Here is a 24148-nt window from a genome sequence, read left to right on the forward strand (position 1 = left end):
ATGCAATAACTGAAAGATATATTTACTTTTATAACTATAATAATTTATTTATGAAATATATCCATATATATATATAATATCATATATATTTTGGCAAAAAGACCTCCCTTTCTTGTTTCAAACAGTCTATCACCACTGTTTTAAGTCTATATAACCATTTTTACTCTTCTTTTCATTTTGCAGTTTTTCTTTTAGTCTCCATCTTCCAATAAAATATAATTTAACATCATCTGGTTACAGTTTAACCTATGCACCCTGGGGAAAGTCTGCCTGAAGTTCGGTCAAACCAAAAAAAGATCTATAATGTTACAAGTAAGGGATTTCCTCTCTCTCTTTTTAAATTATGTTATTGAACAGGATGTGCAAAAGTTACTCTCTTTCAAGCTTACTCTCACATCTTTCTATCAAAAAAGTCCATAATGTCTGAAAATATATTTTCTGTTGAAAGATATCCACTGGTGGATATAATAACATCATCATGTCTCCAAGTTGTTCAGTGAAGAGATAAAAATGTGATTTAAAGGACTAGAAAGGCTGAATGTATGTATTAAGGATGATAATGTATGTTAGGGGCTTTGAATAGCATATGATCTTGTACAGTAAATTCCTTTGTGTGAAGTTTCTTTTGAAGTTCCATAGTCCTACCCTTTCATCCCTAGGAAATTTATTTGGGATGAATTATTGTAGTTCTGCTCATCAGCTACAGTGCATCTCTAAATAGGCACTGTAAATGTTTTTGAATGGAACTTTGTGCAAGAATAATTTGTGCATAAATTCAGTAACCTATTGAATACTCCATGTATACTCTTAACTTGCTATAGTTTATAGTAATGTTTATATTAGCCGTTCATATTTATTCTGCATAGATATTGTTATTTAAACATCTGCCACAAGGTTACAATATGATGATTCAGGCTTGCATACATTAACAAGAGAAACATTTTGAATCTGTTTATTCTTATTGAGAACTCCTGTATAGGCAATCTCTCTCTAACTCATCACGTTGTCCAGTTACAATTGCCCATGTAAAACTGGATGGGTTCTTCAGACACATAGCAAGCATAAGTGAAACAGTATGTTTCTATTTTACTTTTAAAAATCAGGTAGAAAAATGTTTCCTGAATTTGTGTTGCTGAAGTTTGAATCAGTCTTTGAATCTGTGTTCAAATATTGATATATATATTCCCTGCCAGGTTATGCGATAATTATCCTTTACTGGGACTCTCATGGGGGAAGTATGGGAGAAAGCTTCTTCGTACAGGTTCACGTGCCCTCAGAATGGCATTGAGGGAATGGAAGTGTTGCATGCTGCTGAATTCTCCACTGGCATCAGACTGAAGCATCAATGTTGTCCATCTCAGGAGAGAGCTGTAGTTTAAGTTCTTGCTTCTGAGCTTCAGCAAATGAGCATTAAAGCTAAACAAACAAACAAAAAAAAAGCCTGCTTGGTTAGTCAGAGCTAGCTCTCTCTGACCTGGTAGAACTATGGTTCACCTCCTTGATTATATACACACACCTCCTCGATATAGTATACACACAGAGTAAATGCTACCCAGATGCCTAATTAGCTCTGATTATGTAATCATAGCAAAACAAAACAAAACAAAAAAACAGCAACAACAAAAACAAAAGAAGTTGGATCCTTCCCTCCATAGCTAAAATTTTGAGGTAATGAGGTGATTTTGATGTATTTTAGAAGTCTTGTAGTCCTAATGGCTGCTTCATTTCACCCAGAACTACAAGTATTTGCTTATACTGATATAATTTTGCATTTCTTACATTGCAATGGTATTAAAATTTGATTTGGAACAGGAACTTTTTTGCAACTGGCTACAAGGTCACAGTAACCTCTTTATATCTGACACTCATAGTAGATTTATTTTCCCCTCCAAATATTTTTCCACAAAGTTTGTTTTGTTTCTGTACCCAGACAACTTAGGTTTTACTGCAGTAGTACACTGTCACATGTAGATGAAGTTATTGAAGTAGTAATTGAGTAAAAAGATGATAGACAGGAACAGCTCTTGACTGGAGAGGGGGAGGGGAGTAGTACTGTTTCCAAAATATGTTGGCTTATAGCCAGAGAATCCAATTTCTGAAAGAGCTATATCAGCAAGAGAAAAGCTGTAGTAATTCTATGTGTAATAAAGGCTATTTAAAAATAAAAATAAATAAAAAATAATAAATTAAAAAAAAAAAAACCTTCACAAGCCAAATTCTGCCCTTATTTAGCAGGAAGGGAAAATATTCATTTGGAATAATTTAGTCTTATGAAAATACAAAGCAAATTTATTGAAAAATAGTATCTCTACTCAACAAGATACACACCTGAGCCATACCTGACTGTTCAGTATCCTCCAAGCTCTCTGTGCTACTGAATGAAAGCGTTCTCCTCTTCCCTGCTTTGGTCTTTTTCCTCTGTTGTTTTCATTGATCCATGATTTCTGGGGAAGAGAGATTTGCTCAATTTCTCACTGTGTTCTCATCAATTATCCTTACTGAGCTATTCATAAAATGACAACATCATACCTTTGTTTAGAATAGAAAAAGCCTTGCATATTTCCATTCTAAAATAATGTACTATTAAGCATGGCCTGAATTGTTCTGCTTGTTATCCTAACTGTAGCTATTTCAAAAATACCACATCATAAAAAGAAATACACACCAACAAAAATCCAAAGCACTCATTTGTCTGGCTGGCTGGGATGGGATGGCTGGGATGAGTCTGGCTGGGATTGAGTTAATTCTTCATAGCAGCCCATATGGTGCTGTGTGTTGGACTTATGATTAAAAAAAAAAAAAAAAAAAGAAAGAAAAAAGTGTTGATAGTGCACCACTGTTTTGGTATTCCTGACCAGTGCTTGCATGGCATCAATGGGACAAAACTCAGACAGGTGACCTGAACTGGCCAAAGGAATATTTCATAACATCTAACATTATCCTTGATTACAAAACTCTGGGTATAGATGGGGGTGGGGGTTGCTTTTGGTTGGCTTTTCTTAGTGACTGGCTGTGCATCAGTGTGTATTCAGGAGATGGTGAGTGATACGCATTGCATTGGTTATTGGGTTTTCGTGTGTGTGGTTATTTATTTGTTGCTGGTTTTTTTCCCCTCTTTCCTTCGCCTGTTGAGCTGTCTGTATCATGAAGCATGAGTTTTCTCACTTTTGCTCTTACTATTCATTCCCCTACCCCACTTGAGGGTGAAGTGAGTGAGTGGCTGTGTGTGTGCTTCGCTTCTGGCCAGGGTTAACCTACACAACTAGATATGAGAATTGGATTTGAAAACAATACATCTCTTGATCAGTTTAATTTGATAAATGCAACGAACAATTTACTTCCATGAATAGTTTACTTCCATGAAATAGTCAAATCATGTACTCAGCCTGCATTATTAAGAAAAGATACTCACCTTCTCTTGTCTTGCATTCTCCTGCAAAACTGCGTACACTGCTTGTCATCAGTATCCAAACAGGAACACCGAAAAGAAGACTGGAAAGTACTTTGATTCTGGCCTGTAGATCTTTTGCCTCTAAAATTGCCTCTGTAGTTAGACAGCCCATATGGAACAGTCCTCCTGTTGTGAGAATCACAAATATTGTATATTTTAAGAACTATTAAGATGATGCTCTGTTTGTTTTTTTTTTCTCTTTTAGAAAACAGACCTACACCAAACCAATCAACTTATAAAAGCCTAAGTTGATTGAGTTTGGTATCTTCATATACCAAACTTTATGAAGTAGCTAAACAAACAAACAAAAAAACAGCTCAAGTGTCAGAATTAGTTGGCAGCTGCATTGACTATGTACAAAATAAATTGAGTACCGAGCACCCAGTACAAATACATCCCCAGGTAATTGCTTATTTTAGTGTTTCTTTGTGTTGGTTACTCCCCACAAATGTCATGTCCAGTGCCATAGCTGGTAGAAATTGAAAAAGTGGCTGTGGCAATTTCCACCAGATAAATGACATGTTGTTGTCATCGTTTTCTGATTTGCCATTAATTTTACTGAGAAATGAAGAAAACCATCAACATGATTAATTTACTGCATCACGTTTAGGAACATGAACCGAGTCACAAATGTGTGAACAGCTAGATTATCTTTCTCATGTGATCTCTCATAGAAAAGCACTGGTGCCTACATATTTTTTACAGCAGCACGCCAATAGATAGAGGTAATTCTCTTTATTTTCCTGAAGTTTGGCATACTTTGTTTACAGGTTATAGGCGATAGTATCAGAAAAAGGAATGCTTCATTGCTGCTTGCTAGTGTCCCAAAAATGCATGGATAGTTTTGATGTACGTCATGAATTATTCTCCTACTACTACAAGTTGTCACAGAATCTCAACTCAGGTTTACACCACGTGGAACTTCTGGAGACCCACCAGTGTTCCGGTGTACTCAAGGGCTGGGCTAAGCAACCCACAAATGCTAAAAAACCAAAGGGTTCAAAAGTGAGAAAGAGGAGTACAGGTGAAAGGGTGAGAAAAAAAAAAAAAAATGCGGAGGAGAGGAAGTAAGAGTGGTTATAGAAGGGTTGCAGAACAAAGCCTGAATAATCAGCCTGGAACCACTAACTCTGTGTACTTGGACTTGTTTCATTTGCTTTCATAAAAACATCATTAGGCTATTAATTGGAAAGCTGCAAATTTTCCATTTTCCCACACTCATGGTGGGCTGAAATGTTTAGAAACATTATTTTTATAATCTCTGCTATAATTTTTGATGTAACATCAGTACAGTTCATGCAAATCAGTTATTCAAACCTCTGCACTGCTAGTAACGCACCAGCTTGTAACCGTGTGTCTCATCTTTCATAGCCTGAACCAGATAGATTTGTTATAAAACCACAGAAAGAGGCAAAATCACAAGCAGTATTTCTGTTTGTTACAGGCCATGAGTGAGACACTCTCCAGCAGGTGCTGATCTTCTTGACATTTATGCAGAAATTGTTGTCTATTTTCACCACTTCCTTCATTCTACAGCTATACCTCAACACTAGGAAAGGCCAAGAATATGCAAATTTGGGTTAAGACTTTAGGACTTGATTTTGCCCCCTCTGTTCAAACAGCCATTTGAGAAGCTATTTGTTGTCTTCAGGGTTCAGGGCAAGTCCTATTTTATAATTGAAGAGTATTAATAATTCTGTACTGTCATCTACTGGAGAATAACGAATGATAAATGGCTAATGTAGTTAATTTGTGTCATAAATAGTTGTTGTACAGTCATATTTTTAGATACATTAATGCTTTTTATGAAGTAATGGCTGGTATTTAGAGACAGGAATGAAAGGAAGAAAGTTCCTGTCTTTTTAAGGGTAGTGAACCCTCTATGGAAACAGTCTGGGACAACTCTGTTATTCAACTTAATTCTTAGATGTAGGCTGAAATAAAGAGAGGAATTTTGCTTGGTCTAACCAGCTGTGAAACCCCTATTTCATGGTAGATAGGCTGTAAAGGGATAAGGAAGTTTTTTACAGCTTTTGCAGATGTCATCCCACATCATGTTAACAAGACATCAAATACTGTAGTATTTTATTTTCATTATTTTAAGTGATTCCCCTTAAAATGTTCACTTTTCCAACATATGATACTATTTTTTCTTATTTTAATTCTCTAAATGAGACTCTCGGTGGGACTCAGCTACAGGTTGGCCTGTGTCAGAGGTTTTGCCTTCACAGCTGGAGAGGCAAAAGGGCACATGTGCTTTATTCCATAGTTGCTGCAGTTTGCAAATTAATGGGCTAAGGGCAATCATAATCAACATCAATTTTATGTTAATGCATCAGTATGAGAACTACGGTGAGTTAGGAACGGGCCCTTTATCAGTCTGATGTATTTCCTAAGAGCCAGTAAATTCCAGAAAACTGGCAGGAGTGGACAATGTAGTGTAATTCCAAGTGATTAGAAGCATGAATCACAGCCAGAAGCAGAGGAGGAAACTGATATTTTAGATACTGCTTTTGATCTTTCTAATCAAGTGCCTTAAGTTCTGTGAGGCTTGTAAGCCTTATGCTTATAAGGGTATGCTTCATAGCTTGGAAAATATATTCAAGAGCACCTCGTTGTCAAGTGTAAGACCTTTAACTAGAATACCCAAGCAAACATTTTTATGTAAGCTAATGTGCAGATTTGCCAATCAGAGATGGAAATTTAATAGTTCTCCAATATGCCTGGTTTTTTTATTTCTACAGATAAACTTCAATAACAACTCAGAATCCTTCCAGCAGTATTCAGAAAGAGCTAAAAAAAAAAGTCAGTGTTTTCGTGCCTGTCTGTTACTCTGATGCAACTCATAAATCTCAACATTTAAACAAATGTTAGTGTGTGCATGGTTATCATTCCAGCAGCTGAAAATGTTAGTATTTCAAGTTAGTTCATGCCTCTTTCCCAGTACTTCAGAAGTGAGAAGAGATGCCAGAGAGATTCAGTTGAACAAATATCAGAAGCATTTGCCTAGCAGCATGCTGAGATTGTTACATGTGATTAATAAATGGCTGGTTGTGCAGCAAATTTTATGGTGGTGCAGTGCTCAGGTTCAAAATGACAGACACAAAATTACAATTTCTACATGCTAGGTGGGAATTCTTGTCAACATTTAATTGTCACCAAGCATTTGCTTTGCTTCCTATTTCAGGTGAGGTATCTCACTTCTTTAGTCAGCTATTAACCACTTTCTAAATTAAAGAAGGTGTGAGTTTAAACAAATAGCTTCTTCAGTATAAGTTGTTTTGTTCTTTATTTCCTTCATTATAAGGCTATGGAAAAGAAGCTGCTAACCTAACTCTCCAGTGCCTCCAGCGCCTGGAATTATTTCATGTAATAAAATTATGGGCAGTCAGTGCAACAGATCTGTTATCCAAAGATAATCCCATGTGTATCATAGAGCTGCACAAAGCTAATCAAAGCACAGCGTGCTCCTGTCACTTGAAATGTGCTTTTGATTTCTGCAATGGAAGGAACAGGCAGCAATCTTTAGGCTGGCCAATGTTTCTCCTAGAATTTTAAAAGGCAACAGCATAGATATGCTCTTAAATAACCTTAAATAACCCAGACCATTTCTGTACTTCTGTACTTGTATCCATAAAATACCACATAAAAAGCTGACCTAGACGTCAGCTGTCTCTTGAAGCAAGTTTTTGTCAGTAAATTAATAGAGATACGCATTTGTTGAAAAAGACAAGTACTGAGTAGTAGTGAAACAGCCATTCTAAACCAGTGATACCAGTGCAGATTTCCCGCAGAAAAAACTGCCCGTTGAGTAACTCTTGCCTTTAAGTCTAATTGGGAATTGTACAATTTGCCCATGTCCAGCTGTCCCTCATTTATACCAGGGTGAATGTTCAGAATTCAGGCAGCCAAATCCAATTGGTCTATTTTAATTCTTATAACATGTGGCTGAGTTTCTCATGCTATGTTATAATTGACCTATGAGCTGCTATTATTTTCTACTTTCCCAGCCACTTAAACACAGCAGATACCTCCAGGGCACTTGAGAGTTTCAGCCAAAACAAAGGTATGAGGGGGTTGCAGCATTCATCTCAGATGCTGCGATTTCAGTATTCAGCAATATATTTTCTGGCAAGTATCCAGGCCAGAAAGGCTCCCAACAGTCTCTAGTGTTCTCAGAAAATCTTAAAATGTATGAGATCCCTGTAAGGACCACTGAGAACAAAGAATATGGAAAGGAAGCAAAAAGTAACATCCTTCGATGACACCAAAATGTCTCCAAAATGAAAGGTGCTGAGGGAAATCAGATATTTCTGTGTACAATTCCACATAAAGCTACTGCAGTAATACCGTGCAACTGCAGATGATGAGATCATGGGCTGTTCTGAGAGTTCACTCCAACTGCCTGCAACAAACATCAGGTTTTTTAAACTGTGAGTAGTTCACAATAGGAGTTCCTCCCATATTATCACTTCCTCCTCTTCATTATCATTCAAGTAAAACACCATGGGAATGCTCTTCAGAGAAGTCCTGGACTTCTTGGTCTTCTGTCATTCTAACCATATGCTCTGTTCGTAGAAATTGTACTTTTTCTAAGTAGCTTTTTGCAGTTAAAATTATTTTCAGATGAGAGAAACAAGTTTTTAAGCTCTAGAGCCACACCTTTATTTCCCCCATCCTCCATTTAGTTGTACTCAGTGTTCCTCTTTATCTAAACAGGCAACTGTTATCCATAAAAGATGTAGCTCCAAAATCTTGCTGGATTTGGTTTTACCTTCACTCCTGTTTTTTGTTTGTTTATATATATTTTTCAATCCTGTTCTTTAATTAATACTCAATAATTTGTGAGGACTCCAAATTAGTTAATTAGTTATAGTTAACTTAGGCAATAAGCCAAAGATTGCACATATTTACCTTGCCATCCCATCTCACTCATCAGATGGGTTCTTTGATATACCTCCCAGTGAGATTTCACACTACCCAAGTACTGTGAGAGAATCCGAAGGCTGCAATAAGGCAGATTATTGCTGGGCACCTTCTTTAGCACGCCATCCCAGGAGGATTACAGCAATGACACAGGCTTGAGCAAAACTGTGCATAGCAAAATCAAAACATATGTTTGTTTGTTTGTTTCTTTGTTTCTTTGTGTATATTAAAATTTTATCAATAAAAGCCTTAACTTATACCTGTCAAAAGGATGCTACATGCTCTCTGCATCAAATACGATCAGAAAAAAAGTCTGAGTTTAGTAAAACCTGGGGTATGTTTCTTGAGGCTAGTGAAATCAGCAAACCATAGGGGCGTATTTTTTCTTTTTAATTTCATTCTCTAAACACCCAGTGAGGCTAACCTGCTGAACCGAGCTATTGCTTCACAAAAATACCTCTCTCTAAACAGCACTGCCCATATCCTTCAGTGTCTCCTACCAGCTCTAATCTGCTTCTAGTTTTGTGGCAAGTGATATGATTAAAAATATGTATCTGGTGCAATATTTTCTGTCTGTGGGGCCCAAGCTCCCATTATTCCTTGTTCTTCCTCTGCCTGGCAGGAAATCTTATTAACAAGGAGGCTGCTTCTAAAGGAAATAGACTGAGGCAAATCCCAAAGGGCAAGAACAGCTGGAAAATGAGGAAAGGAATCAGATAAAATTAGGTGGCAAAAGGTAGCTTTCTTAAAGTAAAATTCAGAGTACCCATTGCTAGTTTCTGAAGCCACCATACCAGTGCACACAGACAACACACTCTCCGGTGCGTGTTCCCGCAGTGTGTACAGTTCAAAACCCACTACTGGTTTAAAAACAAATAAAACAAACCTGGGGGAAAATGAACAAAGGTTAAGCTTTAAGACTGATGAAAGTGCCTGTGGTTTGATGGCCATGGAGACTGTTTACTCTTTGTTTAGTCTTAGAATTAGGCCAACATGAGCAGCTGTAGTGAAATTTCAAGGCACTAGCTGTTAGCGTGTCTCATCCCTGACCCCATTTTCTTCAGGACCAGCTCCTGCAATGACACAGGAGCCTAGGCTGCAGAGCCAAGAGATTTCAGGTCTTTCTGAGGATACTGCTGTTAAGCTATCAATACTGTCAGCATTGTAAATAAGGTTTTCAGGAAGACAGGATATATTCTACGTTTAGACTGAGGAGGGCATGCAAGCTGTACATGTGTCAGACAGATATTTAAGGTACCAAGGGATCAGGCTGAACAATGCAGGATGAGGAAATCTGAAAAGAATGAGACTGTTTAGGGGCAGTCAGGAGAAATGAGCAGAACACCAAGCAGGAGAGAGGGTGAATTTGAGACAGTTAGTGGAATGGGACTTTCTTTTCAATATGAAACTGTCAAAAGAAGGCATTCAGTAAAAAACAAAGCCACACCTTTCTTCTTTTTTTTTTTTTTTTTTTTTTTAAATGGAATGTTAAAGTTATTGTAAAATGGAAACACTGGATCTGTTCATTCAAGAGTCTACTGACCCGTCCTTTAAAACAGAATAAGCACAAAAAAGCAAGCTGTTTTCTATCTCAGCCTAGAAAAATCGTATTTTAAGTAGTGTGTAGTAAGATTGTGTAGTTATATGCCATTATTGAACTATTCTGAAGATATTTTTTCTTAAGTTTGATACTTATTTCACTGATTGTGGGATTCGAGTTGTGAAAACTGGTTGCACTGCTTAGTAAAATGCATGCATTTTGATAACGACAAATGACCAGCAAACTGTCTTGTCCACCTGGGAATATGCATAAAAGCTAGGAATATGCATATAGACAATCAACCTAGATGTGAGGTCAGTTGTGCAAAGCTGGAACTGTACAATAAATTTATTCTGAAACCCTTGGGGTTTCATTTGTAATAATGGCAAAGAATGAATACATCAAAAGACTTGTCTACCCATGAATCCGTGCAATTAAACTGTATTAAATCAAGGTGTGAAGTCAGTACATGATTTAAATTTTCAAGAATAACCATGTTTGTATAACAGGTCTAATAAGCGCACTAGTTTGTCTATGATAAAATAAAACCATAACAGTAGAAGCCTATTACTATGTTCAGTAAACCTATTTAAAATAGTCCGCTTTTGATGTGAAGATTTGTGTAGCATTTTAATATCAAAAATCCTCCTTTAGGGTAGGGGAAATTTACAATCTCTCATTTAATTTTTCACAAATATTTGTAACTTAAAAAAAAAAAAAGGCGTTATTTAATATTACTCGCTTTGTTAATATTCCTCATTTACATTAACTCCTTTTATCTTCTTTATGCCTGATTTTTTTATTTATTTTTTTTTTACACCAGTATGACCATAGATTCCATAGTTTTAGTTATTTTAATTGTTACTAACTTATTAAGATTTTTCTTTTTATCTTTCATTATTCAGGCTACATTAAGACCGGAGATACACATGGATAATCTAATCTTGATAGTCTGCAACAGGACAGGGCAAGCTTCATCCAGAAAAATGAAATCAATTCAACATAAGATTCATCATTTCGTCACTTCTTTTGGCACTTAGTTCTGATGGTTAACAATGCACACTGTTAAACAGAGAGATCAACTTCTTTATTTGAATTTGCCTGGCTTGCAGCCACTGTTTTATCATCATGCCTTTGGCTAGCAGGTATTTTTAGTCTGATCTATTAAGATCATAAGCACGTGCTTAATTGTTTTGGTGAACGAGAAATCTTTAGCTGTGTTCTTTTATTTCTAGTAATAGGACAGGACAGTGTCTACATTTAACTAATGATGGAGATAATTCTAAAAAAAAAAATAGGGAAAATGTAAGACTTTATTATAACACTTAATAACCATAAGGATGAAAAGCACTTTAAATAATATTATGCAGGCTTTCTTTCAATGAAATTCAATTACTGATGAGATGCAGGTAACAAAAAGATGTTATGAAGAAAATGGAAAAGTGAGTCAGCAGGGCATCCTGTTAGAGGAGTATCCAATTGATTGTCCTGGAGTCTTCTTGTTTTCATTCTAGGATGGCCTTATGACAGTGACCTAAGCCAGCAGCGAGCAAAGATCATTAGCTTATAGCTGTTAGACACCTGATCATAGGTGGAGTCAGCCACTGTTGCCTATATAGCTTCTGGCAAATCCTGAATCCACAACAAACACATTTGTCAGGAAAAGGAAACAAGGAAAAAGGCCTTTCTCACCTTTACAGGTGGTCATATTAGATCAGAAAAACAGATTTCTCTAGGTGAACCATCTAGAGTTGTTGACCTAGTGCCGCTCACATGATGAATTTTGATGTCCATTCAGGAATAATGACACAACATTGCATCCTTATAGCATCCCGATGTCAACACATACTCGTGAAACACTCCCCATATCCTCTACCACTATATCCCACAGAGCAAAGCAACAGACTACACTTTAGTGTATGCCCTTGTCCTTCCCCAGAGGAAATAGATACATCATGTGTAACCACAGAAGAAGTAGAACATGTCAGAGGATCAGAGCTGCAAACACAAAGATATTAGAACAAATGCTCCCTTTCACTTTGTCCATCCAATTGTACTGATTCAGAAATTGGTGTAATTGGCAGACAGAACTGTTGGATCATCACCTAAGCTGCCCTTTATGACATGGTCATAGAATTTCATTCAGTTATCCATCTTTTGAGTTTAATTAATAATGAAATAAGACGTCACTTAGAGAAAAAACTTTTGCGTTGATTTAGACACTTCAATAAATTAATTTTGTTGCTTAATCCAAGTGAGGAAGTGCTTTTACAATTATGTATCTACGCTGATTCCCCTTTGAAAGTCTCTGTATTATTGCCACATATTCTTACTCTACTTCTATTTCAGAATTAAAGCCCACTTTGGTATCTGATATTGTGTCACCGTTATAGTATTACTTTCCTATAGTTTTGATCTTTTAATCTTTTACTAATCATTCTGAGCATCTGTAGTAGTTCATGCAGCAACAGTAATGTCATTAACTGAAGCGCATTTTGACATTGATGCACAAGCTCAGTTCATATTGAAACATAGGACTCCTGTAAAGAGATACAGATCTAAAAGGTCTTCCCTACATTTTCTTCTTTAACATATAGAATTGAGCATTAAGCTGTAGCTTTATTACATCGGTGGGTACTGTTTAAAAAACAAGCCATTCTTTCACCCTCAGAATGTGTCAATCTATGCATATCTTGATCTGCATCTTGATCTATAATTAATAGCTTGACAAAAAATGCATTGCCAACTAATTCTGAGTAACCAGTTTTATCAGTGAGAAAAAAATACCAGCTTTTAATTATCTTTATTATGAAACTTTTGCCTGCATCACGTAATTGCATTATTCTGTTCTACCTTACCTGACTTCCATTAGGACTATGTCTTTCCCACTTAGGGCTCTTGCTGCTCCCAGCATAAGGGACTCACACTATGTGAAAATAACACTGGTGGGCTCAGCGATCTGGACTAATCCCAGTGGTTCATAGATAAGTATAAAGCAATACTCAAATGTGTACACGTCATATCTCATTTAATTGGAAATAGCTGCAAAGTCAGAGGCTGGATACTCTGCAATTGTGTGCTTTTCCAGAATTGTCACTCTGCCTATCCAAGTGGTTTCTCAGCAAGGATAGATAAAGGCCCTGTATTGGCAAGGCTTCTGCCTCCAACACTGTTATTGAAACTTTAACCACTTCTACAGGGAAGGAAAAGAGGAGATCATGACCACTATTTGCTTTAAACACATTACAACAATGCTTAACACCATCTTCTGTGGGAAAGAGTAGAGGGAAGAAACCAGAGGAGGAAGTGAAGTTTGTCTGTGAAGTATGGAGAGAAGAGTAACCTGGTAACAGAAAATAACGAGGAATTTGTGACAGGAATAAAAAAGGATAAAGTGAAGGATACAAATCCAGAGAAATGAGAAAGCAAAAAAAAAAATAGTAAAAAAAAAAAAAAATCAATTGTAGTGCTTGGTGTAGGAAGTAAAACTGCAAAAGAAATGAGAAGCAAATAAGCAGGAAAAAGATCAGAGTCAACAGATGTCAGGGTCGAGCACTGGAACAGGCTCGCAGGAAAGTGGTCACAGAACTGAGCCTGCTGGAGTTCAAGAAGCATTTGGACAATGCTCTCTGACATATGTTTTCATTTTTAGGTAGTTCTGTGTGGAGCCAGGGGTTGGACTTGATGATCCTTGTCTCTTCCAACTCAAGATGTTCTGTTCTATTTAAGAAACACGCTCCAAATTTTACTAACTTGCTCATGATTTAATAATGGTATCGTAAGCAAGAGAGACCCATTTAGATGAAGACACAAATACACCTTTATGAGTATAGGCACCAGCAATAGATAAAAAAACAACATTAAACTTGTCCGGGTTGATGGTTGGACTTGATGATCTTGGAAGTCTTTTCCAACATTAAACGATTCTACGATTCTCTGAAAACCTCTATTTTTCAATGTAATCTTTCTGGCTTTCTGTTGCATGTGTTGTCCTCAAAGTTACGTTTGAACAATCCTTTTTACTAGTCAATATAAAAACTTCCAACAACACGTATATAGCAACATGAAAGCCCTATTTATAAACAGCCATGCAGTCTTTACAGATCCAAGGGTTACTTCCATTTAAAGAAGTACTGTAACTTTCTTGGGATATTGAAGTGCACAGACAGGACTGATTCCTCTCATTCATATCCAGAAATACTTTTTGTCTTACTGAGAACACTGTTCCAGGTAGAACACCAGGCCAGAATTAGCACCTTTTCATTCATACATGTGACATAAAATCCTAATGTAATGTAATCCTATTCCTGTTGCACTGAACATGGTCAAAAATGTGGAATATCTCCATACATACTTAATTCAGTGACTACCTCTGCCCTCATATTTAGAAGCGTTCTTCTGCAATCCTAGAATCTTTGAAAATCAAGGGGTGTGCTTTTTCAGCTTAGAGGGAGATTTGTACATCTACCTAACACGTAAACAGAGCCTTTCCTTTCATTGCTCAAGAACCAGCTAACGGAGCAAGACAGTCCTGTATAGAATTTAATATTCCATATGAATACTTAATCCTCGAATCTATACATTCTGTAGCTTGCATAGAAATATCTGGTCAAATGGCATAAAAATCAGCTATGATAGAAATCAAACTTTTAGAGAAGTTGAACGATCACAGGCAAGACCTCTGCACTGGACAGTGGCAGTACCAGAGACATTTGCTGTTGTTTTGCGTACAATTGACTTTAGTAAAGAAAGTTGAGAATCACAGCCCCAGCTGTTTAGTATTTGAATTATGAATACTTCCTTCATGGAAATCTTATATATCTCTCCATTCTCTACTTTTTAGAAGAAAACCTCCACATCAGTGAATTAATGCAAACATGTTACAGGATTGCATCCAAAATAATTTTCCTAATAGAATGAAAATGGCAACAACAACAAAGAAGTTAAGGAAAAAAAAAAATTAATTACTTCTATGGACGTATTATACTTTCAGGCTGGTAGAATTTCAAAAAGGCTTGTCATCAGGCATGGCCTCTAGCTGGGATACACATATGAATTTACAAATTAAGCGTTATAAACCCTGTGTAATTTAACCTTTTCTACTGCTACTCTCTCTCTTTTTCTATTCCGTTTGTTATTTTAATCCAATGACAAGGTTTGCAGTTGATTCAGATTTATTCTTATGGCTAAGAGAAACATTCACAAACCATAGTCAACAGCAGTCAACAGTTTTAGATTCTTCCAATCTCCTGATTATTTTTTAATGAACTTGATTGCTGTGGTTCCTACAGGGCTGATACCTTTTAGCCTATGAAAATCTTCACAAATCCTTAAGACTTGTTTAGTCACTCAATGAGACAGGATATATACAATGGGCTAGGAGGAGGACTGTAACCTTTAGGATGTAGGCAAAGTGTCACTCTTCCTGGATGAGTTCTTTTAATTAGATACTGTTCATAATGGATCCTGCTTTTCTGCATGTGCTTCACCCCCTCTGACCTGCGGGAAACTCAGAATTTCCACTTCATGAGAAATGTGATGATTTCAAGAACTGTTTTTATTATATGTTGAAACAAAAGCTTATGTTTACCATTCCCATTGAGCGTAGTTGTAAAAGACACTCTTCTGTAACATCTTAACTCTGGTATACTGAGGTTTTCAACAAAATATTATTTTAACGTCAAAGCACTCTCCCACATGAATTTTTATCAAAGCCAGTACAATTACACACACACACACTATTCTTCCCTTCCTAAAGGGCGGTTTATTAGAAACAGGTTTCTCCTACAAAATAACTCCATTTTCCCCCCATGACTAATTGCACTCGGGCTGCAAACGGAGCCCACCCGGAGCTGCCTCCACCGGGACGCTGCCTGCAGCCCGCTCCCCAGCCTTCCTCCTCCTCCTCCTCCACCCCCCAAGGCGATGCCGGGCAGGTGGCGGGGCGCTGCAGTTCGGCCGCCCCCGACCACCGACGGGACCCCCGGCGGCCGCCCCTCGCCCCCTTGACCCCGGCCCCGCCTTCCCGCGGAGCTGCCCCGAGGGTGGCTGGGGGCGGGCGGGTGCCGCAGCCCCTCGGAGCCTCCCGCAGCCCCCTCGGAGCCCCCCCGCAGCCCCTCACCTCACCTCCCGCAGCCCCTCTCCTCACCTCCCGGCGACCCGCGCAGGGGCGGCCCCTCGCAGCCCTGCCCGCCATTTCGCGTCCCTCCCTCCCTCCCCTCCATCCCTCGCCCCTGACTCACTCGGGGGTGTTGATCCAGATGATGTCGAGGTGGCAGTAGTAGACGCACTCCTTGTCCTTGTAGGTGTAGCAAGTGCAGCGCCGGGCTCGCCGCCGCAGCGCCCCGCCGTCAGCCCTGGCCCGGCCGCCGCCGCCACCCGGCGCCGCCGCCGCCGCCTCGCCGCCCTCCCGCTCCTCCCGGCCCAGCGCCGCCGAGCGCGGCTCGCCGCCGGCCGGCACGGAGCGAGGCCGGGGCAGCGAGGACCCTGCAAAAAGGGAAGGGGGAAGAGCAGGGCTCAGAGATCCCCCTGCGGCCCCCTGGCGCCCCCCACCCGCTTGCAGTCCCCTTGGGGATGGGACCCCGAGAAGTTTCGGGCGGCCAAAGGCACCGTTATGTCTGCGCGGGATGCCGGCACCGGGGCTTGGGGGCGGCCCGGGAGAGGTTTTGGGGGGTTTAACCCACCGACGGCCGGTGATGCCTAGGTAGCTACCCGCGCTTCTGCTTATAGCCTTTGGGGAAAAGAAGAGCAAAAGCAGCTCTTCTTTGTGTGCGTGCGTGGAAACGGCGAAGAAAGAAAGCAAGTAAGGTTACCTGCAGTCGATGTAATTGTAAGTCCAAAGAGGAACAGTAACCCCAGCTCCATTAACCCCAAATTGCACGCTTGTTAACTGCAGGCAAAGGTGAAGCGCAGGGGCCGCTCCGGGAGGAGTCGCTGGGGGCCGGAGGCAGCCGCCGCTCCCCGCAGCCGGCTCCCCACGGGGCTGCGAGCGGCGCTGCTCCCTCGCGGCTCCTTTCCTCCAGCGCCCGCTGAGTCCCGACGGGGAGAGAGCGGCGTCAGGAGCAGGGAAGATCCATCGCTTGGCGTTTCTCACACACACCTCCCACCCCACCCCCAAATGCGAGCAGAAACCGGAGCTGCTGTTTCCCAGCTGCAGCCGCCTCCCCGCAGAGGCAGCCTCCTTCCCTGCCTCCCTCCTTCCCTCCCTGCTCTGCCTCCCCCGGGGCGGGCGCTCCCCGCCCCCGGCCCGGTGCAGGTGAGGGGCCGGCAGCGCGCGGCATCCTCCCGGCGCCCCCCTTTGTTCTGCCGCCCGCGCTCCATCGCCCTCGGACGGTGCCCGCTCCTCTCGTCCTCTGGGCGCTCCCCTGGGGGACGGAGGGTGGCCTCTGTGATGGAAACAAGAGGTTGAGGCTCAGTCCTGGGCTACGGGTATAGGAAGGGGTGTTTGGGGCTTTCCCTCCGGGACTTTATCACTGATTTCCCAGGTGAAAATTAAGTCATCAGTTCTCTGCTACTTTCGTTTTTCCCTTAAGTAAGAGCGCCTCTTTGCCGGACAAACCTACCGAACTTAAAGAGCTTTAAGTAAACTTAAAGTAAAAGGGGGTTCGTGCTGCGTACAAAACTGGCACTTGTTCCTAGAACATTACTGCCTGTGGCCTCGTTTGTTATCATAACATAAGCCACTAAGTGATAATAGGCAAGGGTTTAAGGGTTAAGGGAGTCTGCTATATCTTTTCTTACGGTAGTTAGTGTATTACAAGCTATTATAGGGAACATATGTTGCAGATGGCATATAAAGAAAGGTTAGTAAATTTAATTGTGGATATTTTAAATCGAAACAGGATATTTCGTTTAAGTGTCTTTCAGTACTACCAGAAAGAGTTGCAATCAAAATTATTTGTATGTATCATGCCATTTCAGTCTATTCCCTAAAATCTGTTTCACAAGTAGAAAACTAGTTGCAGGATCCCTCAGGTTATTTATTTGAAGGCGTAACGCTGCTCTCCACCGTGTCGCATTCTTTCTCCGGCCCTGCCCCCAGCTCCAGCTTCAGCTGTGGACTGTTGAGTAACAACACTTACAAAAACCCCATCGAGATGTCACATTCTGTCAGTTTGTCAAACCCTGCCTTTTGTCAGTTTCTAAAGTTTGCCTGTTTTGTTGGAGAGCTTTGGTCTACCATATTCACAGCTAATAACAAAAGCATGATGCTCATTAAAGACATTAGCAGCTAGAAAGTTCCTTTTTCTCCAGTTTTCCCCAGACCATGATTCTCTGTGGAAAATTAAAATGCTTTTGTTTCACATGGGTTTTGAAATGACAAGACATCACAATACAGAACTAAAATGCCAGGAGCATTAATCAAGCCCTATATTCAAAGACTGGTTAGAAAAGACAAGAATTCAGTAAGTCCCCGAAGTTTGCACCCACTGTAGTGAGTGCAGTTCATGCAGACATAGCCAGCTGCAAGCAGTTTGCTCAGATATTGACAACATTCAACGACTGAACTGTAAAACTGTAAAAAGTCTTTGGTGATTTTAGTTCTGATAGTTTTAAATATCTTTGCTACAGCCACTAATATTCTCATAACTAATACAATGGGGGAAAACAGATCTTATCTAAGTTCCTGAAGTTAGTGTTATATTGACATTCAGGCTTGATCTAAGTGCTTATTTACCTTTAAAGTTTATTATTGCTTTGCTGGGTTGTGGGTTTGTGTATATTAAAGTTGTGTTCTCAAAGTATCAACAGAGTTACAGTTAGGCTTCACAGTTATATAGCAGCTGCTGCTATTTTGAAAGATACAGTGACAAAACATTTAAAAAAAAAAAAAAAAAAAAAAAAGAATGATCTTGAAGTTAGTTCTGTTATGTATATGAGTAGAAAAATTAATTGCTTCAAATCACAAGTTCTAGATATAGTACCCTGATGCTGTTGGATACAGGACTGATTTTGACAAATGCTTATGACTGCATTTTAACGTATCTGAAAATAAAAAAAAAAATAGGGATTTACTGTGCAGTTACTGTTTAACAGAACTCACCCCTGAAGCTTATAGGAAGTACTGGTTATTTGTTTCTGATGTGATAAGTAACAATATGTTATTCCTAATTCTAATTTTAAAATTTAATTTTCTTTGTTGCAGCGTGATTTTGTCAATAGTAATGTAAAATGATCATAGTAATAGAATGAGTAATATAAAACTGTATCATATCTATAGGTTAACAGGCTAAAAAGTTCATGTTGTGTTGTGAATTTATTTGCACAAATTTTCCTAAAAAAGACTGCTCTATTTTTTTTAATGTTATGTTGAAGGCCTCTTCTACATTGCCCTACTTTTTCTTCCGTGTGCTGTTTAAACACTGAAAAGCCAGGGGAGACCATATCAGCACTGATACTGAGTGTTGTGTAAACAGAAGAAGTGATAAAATATATTCTGAAATTAGCTATCAAGGTTCAGAAATTGAGAAGGGCAAGGTTTTGGTCTAAGGACCATATTCAAACTTTAAAAGAAGATAAGACAGACTTTAAAGGAAGAAACAGACTCTCATCAAAGAAATTAATACTTCTGGACATCGTGGGTCTGATTCTTATTTACAGTGATTATCAAGTTATTTGTTTGGTCACATATTACCTATGGAATGGTAACGGCTTTGTAAACCAGATGATCTTTAAGGTCCCTTCCAATCCAAATCATTCTATGGTCTATTTAAGGATTATATTTTCATTTATTACCAAAAAGAAAAAAAAAAAAAAAAAAAAAAAAAAAGAGGACCCAAGCAAGCATCCCAAGCAAGATGGACGCCTCCATAGCTACAACCTTTGAAGCAAGGTTATAGCTATGGAGGTAGATTCCCAATAGACTGGACACCAAAAGATCCAATCCGTATTATCTTTTTCTGTTTCAGTTTCAAATCTTTAGGATGAATTGGTATTTTCAAAAATTTTGAGAGCCCCGCACAAAATGTATAGAGTTAATCCTCCTCATGCCTTCTAGTCTTCCCATGTCCCACATGCCTTCCTCTGCTCTTGTACAGCCGTGGGGGCTGTGGGAGCTCGCTGTATTCTCTACGCACAATGGGAATTACCCTGTGCTAGGACACTTTCCCGTTCTTTGGGACACCCAAGCAGCTAAAGGGAAGACAATCAGTAGATCTATGCTCTCGCTGGGTGTAAATGGTGTATATTTGAGATGAATTTATAATTACTGAAGGGAGAATGTATCTCAGAGATGAGGTCAAGGCTGAAGGAGTCCTGGAATGCGGAGCAGCTGTAACAAATGAGATTAAGAAAAGTAAGCTTAGATTCCAGATTTTATATTTGAAAACCCTGGGCTGTCTTTTCAATTAGGAACATAATCTTGGTTTTGTTTAGTACTTCTCTGCCCCTTGTTATCCTCACTTTATAAATACACTCCAGTGATTGTGAAGCAATCAGAAACCCTAGCCATAATTCCACAGCATTTAACCTTCATCACACAGGTGACTACACAAAACACTTCTGAGTTATAAAGAAGTTCCAGATGTGTTTAAATAAGGTTGGTTACTGAAAGAAACCACTTAAAAAGCTAACCTTCTAGGATATATTTACACTAGAAATAAAGCCTGTATTTAACATGTATGGTAGGGTTTCGGCAGTAGTGGAGACATTTTTGGCAGTGACATCTATTCTTACAGCTTCACAGCAGGTCAGGAGAAAAACCTGGTCAATACAGATGTGATGCTAAGTAAATGCAACCAACCTATCTATTATACGTATACGCCATCCATCTCTCTTTTCCCGCTCTCTTGCTTCCTTCTTAATGACAACGTTCTTTTCTGTTAATGGAAGGAAAGATCCTACTGGTGTGCAAACACCATGTGTTTACTAGCACGTTCTGCATCACTCGCACAAAGCAAAGTGGCTGAGTGAAAAAATGTGCTGAAATCAGTGGGTTCTCAAGAAAACAGTATCATCTGATAATTATTTAAGTTACTTTTTGCTTTGGTTCTATAGCCAGAAAGCTGAAGTTAATTTTGACTCCCCTTCTGTTACAGACAGCCCCATTTAAAGCCCTTTGATGTCCAGAGAAAGAATCACATTTTTAGTGGCCTTTGAACCAGATGTAGTAAAAGGCAACTGAGCGTTTTGTATGGGCTGCAATCGGGTAACTTGCTTAAAGGAGGAGAGATGTGTCACCTATTTCTCTTTTCCTCTTGCTTTTGTAATTTTTAATATATGTATACCATTAGAAGTAAAATAAATACTTGGTAAACACTGAAGAGGACAAATGCTCTGCTCTAACCATATTACAATATTTCGGTGAAGGCAAAGTACAGAAGGACCTGTATGGCTGTTTTTCAGCCTTCAGTAGAGCACTAGCACACACATTTAATGATTCCTGTTTGTTTCAGCTGTTGTGAAATTTAGGAAGGAGTTTGCATAAGATAACATATCCTTCTGTTGTAATATACTGGAGACAGAGCTCAGATCTCTGGATAAGGAACACTGTATAAATCTGAAGTGTTATTAACACTGCCCACCACTCTCCCCAGGATCTGAACCTGACCTCACTTCCCAGCTCCAAACAACCTCTGTCTTTGTGGAAATAACAGGGTTTTATAAGAAGATGATTTACTATTTTCTTACCTGTTTCACATAACCCAATTGTGCATGAAATAATTCTTTTCATAGAAGTTTATTCAGGTTTGGACATGTTCCCAAAGAGAATTCTGTATCAAAATACGATCAATCTGAACACTCCTTGTGTTTGTAAAGGATAGTGACTGAGAGTTGCTTGCAATTAAGAAGCTAGAGGCTGAAAGCTGAGGTGGCTGTCCCTCCAAAAGACCTTGGCACACTTACAAATGAGCAAAGCAGAGAGACAGACCACTTGAGAGGGACAGCTCATTCTGGGACATGCGGTGGCAGAAGGAAGCAAACATGAGTACCAATCCAAATCATGCTGAGCAGGAGCCATCCTAGAGGGAGATGAGAAGAGGGAGGGAGTGGTGTGGACATACAAGGGTTTGGGTTCTGGCCTGCTTTTCCTTCCATAGCAGCCTCATAGGATATTTGTATTCAGTTGTTTGTGGTGTGCGTGACAGGGAAAAGCAAGGAAGGGGAGGTGTAAAGATAAGATGGAGGAAGGTGGCCAGAGACTAGGTATGTCCTGAAGACTCTGGCTGGCCCTCAGTCTATTATCCAAAAATGAAATTTTGAAATGTGTTCTCTGACAGCGCTTCCTGGAGAGCTCCCCTTTTGGAGTGCACTGACCTGAAGCCTGCGTGGCTGCCTTTGAAGAGGGCATTTTTGCATTCCCTGCAAAGCCGGAGAACCAGAAACCCTGAGTCAGCTGTCCTGTGTGGAGCAGAGCTGCAGAGAGAGGTTACTACCAGGGACACACAGGACTACTGGAGCGGTGAGTACCTGCCATTGCCACTACTGAGCTCCTAGGAGCTGGATGGAGAAACAGCACAAGGTGTATTGGGGCACTGCAGTGATGCTGCTTTTTACAGCTGCTTTTGTTTGGAGATGTAGAAGCTTTGTTGGAATAACAGCTTAATGCTTGTGTTGTCAATTTTGTGGTTCCTGGCCCTTCTGTCCGTGAAGGGTGCTTTACAACATCTGCTGGATTTTTAACTGAGAGACTGGATTTTGCAGAAATGGTTGGCCCTTCATGTGGTGACAATTCCTGTTTGCCTTGCTAATCAGTTTTAAGCTGTTTTGTGTGTGTGTGGATGTGTTTGAGGGGGATTGTTTGTTGTTTTTTTTTTTAAGTGTGGTTTAGTGATGTGACATGCAGGTGATTGCAGAAATTAGAACGAAAGAAGGAAAGAAAGAAACAAACAAAAACCCTGTCCTGCACCACTGATATTCAGGAACAGCTTTTTACAGATCTGTGGATGAGATAGGTGCCTTCTACCAGCCAGTCTTGTTACATAGTAAGGTCAGTTTGCAAACAAGGCTTAAAAACATATACACTAGCAAAAAATGTGCACATCAATAACAGAAACCTGATTTATTTTATGTGATGTATCCAGGTGGACAAGACTGTTAAAGTACATACAGCACGCAGTATACTGAGTGCAAATAGTTTATTTACCCACATGAAAACCAAACAGGCTGGTCACAAGTACTTTTTTTTTTTTTTTTTGTAGGAAATCTCCTCTTCAGATTTGTACTAAACAACATCAGTAAGAGACTGTTTCTGGTGCTGCTTTGTAGTATAGTATAAATAGAAGCTCTGCTGCAGTTACCAGCTACTAATGAAGTTAGTGTCATCTTATTGCAACTGCTTGGCAAATCTAATTTTAAATACAAGTCTAGGCCCAGCCATTTCTTCTTCTGGAGGATCGACAGCTGAGACTCATCAGTCTAGCAACAATCTTGACACCATGTTTGAATATATAACCTTTCCTCTCCCTAAGTAACTTATCTCTCACTAAGAAAAGACTTCCAGAGAGAAATAAACAAGTGTCTGCCTGTATGAACTAGTAAAGGGAAAATAAAATGAAAAATGAACCTTTATTATTTAAACAGTGTGACATGACAAACTGCGAGTGCTGCTCACACCTAGCCCTCTGAGAGCAGCTTTCTTTGTTGATAAGCTTTGACTGAACATGAACCTTTACTAACTGATGCTAGGTTTGCAAATACATTATATTATATACTGGCATATTATAATCCTCCAGATTTTCTTCATACCATTTGCTGGCATGAAATCACGCAATGTCTGAACACAAAGACAAAGCCAAGTTCGGCATTGGTGTTGTGAGGGCTCTCATGTCATCATCCAGGCATATTCAAGTTTGGTGCATTTAATTGGTCAATTAAATCATTCTAATACATAGAAAGACTCTGTGTATGTGGAGCAGGGAGCTGTGGCATGAAAAGTGGGATCGTAACTGTGGAACATTTTTGCAGGTTATGTGGCCTAGGGTTGGTGCAGCTTTAACTAAATGAAGTTAAGGAAGCTCATGAATGGCCAAAATGTAAGTGCTATAAGTGCTATGCTCTAATCCTTTCTACAGTGTATATATGGTGCACAGGTACTTTTGTGCAACACAGAGTCCATTTATGTGTGTTTTGTAGGCCTAGAAGATCTTATGGCAAAGAGTGCCATTCAGGTCCAAAATGCAAGGTCATTACACAGTTCAGAAGCTGTCTTCTGTATGCTTGAGATGCTGTTGGTAAAAGATGTGGCATAGATATCTAAGGTAGTCATAGTTATGCAATTCCTTCTGTGGCTG

At 39.6% G+C, this 24148-nt stretch overlaps 1 protein-coding gene and 2 long non-coding RNA genes across 5 annotated transcripts in view; 2 read left to right on the forward strand and 1 right to left on the reverse strand.

The window, feature by feature from the left end:
- Nucleotides 1–11040, forward strand: part of LOC311445601 — a 66419-nt gene extending 55379 nt beyond the window's left edge. The window contains exon 3 of the long non-coding RNA XR_014698535.1: nucleotides 10823–11040. This is a non-coding gene — a long non-coding RNA (uncharacterized lncRNA). The remainder of the gene's footprint in view (nucleotides 1–10822) is intronic.
- The window catches only part of LOC311445600, a 245444-nt gene that overhangs the window by 158286 nt on the left and 63010 nt on the right, over nucleotides 1–24148 (forward strand). The window contains exons 2-3 of one of the 2 annotated variants that reach the window (XR_014698534.1): nucleotides 22136–22317; nucleotides 23057–23530. This is a non-coding gene — a long non-coding RNA (uncharacterized lncRNA). Of the gene's footprint in view, nucleotides 1–22135; nucleotides 22318–23056; nucleotides 23531–24148 lie in introns of those variants that run through there. The other variant, XR_014698531.1, reaches the window with a different exon arrangement.
- On the reverse strand, nucleotides 1251–17096 carry EDN3 (endothelin 3). Of its 2 annotated transcripts, none has more exons than XM_084537885.1 (5): nucleotides 16730–17096; nucleotides 16160–16403; nucleotides 3413–3577; nucleotides 2340–2444; nucleotides 1251–1416 (listed from the first exon to the last, which is right to left on the reverse strand). In XM_084537885.1, the coding sequence occupies exons 1-4, from the start codon at nucleotides 16779–16781 to the stop codon at nucleotides 2372–2374; spliced, it is 534 nt and encodes a 177-aa protein (XP_084394011.1). In that variant the 5' UTR covers nucleotides 16782–17096; the 3' UTR covers nucleotides 1251–1416; nucleotides 2340–2371. The 2 variants fall into 2 exon arrangements, with proteins under 2 accessions (XP_084394011.1, XP_084394010.1); XM_084537884.1 differs by having other exon boundaries at nucleotides 2329–2444.

This window comes from Aythya ferina (genome assembly GCF_964211825.1).
Source record: "Aythya ferina genome assembly, chromosome: 16".
Lineage (NCBI taxonomy): Eukaryota > Metazoa > Chordata > Aves > Anseriformes > Anatidae > Aythya > Aythya ferina.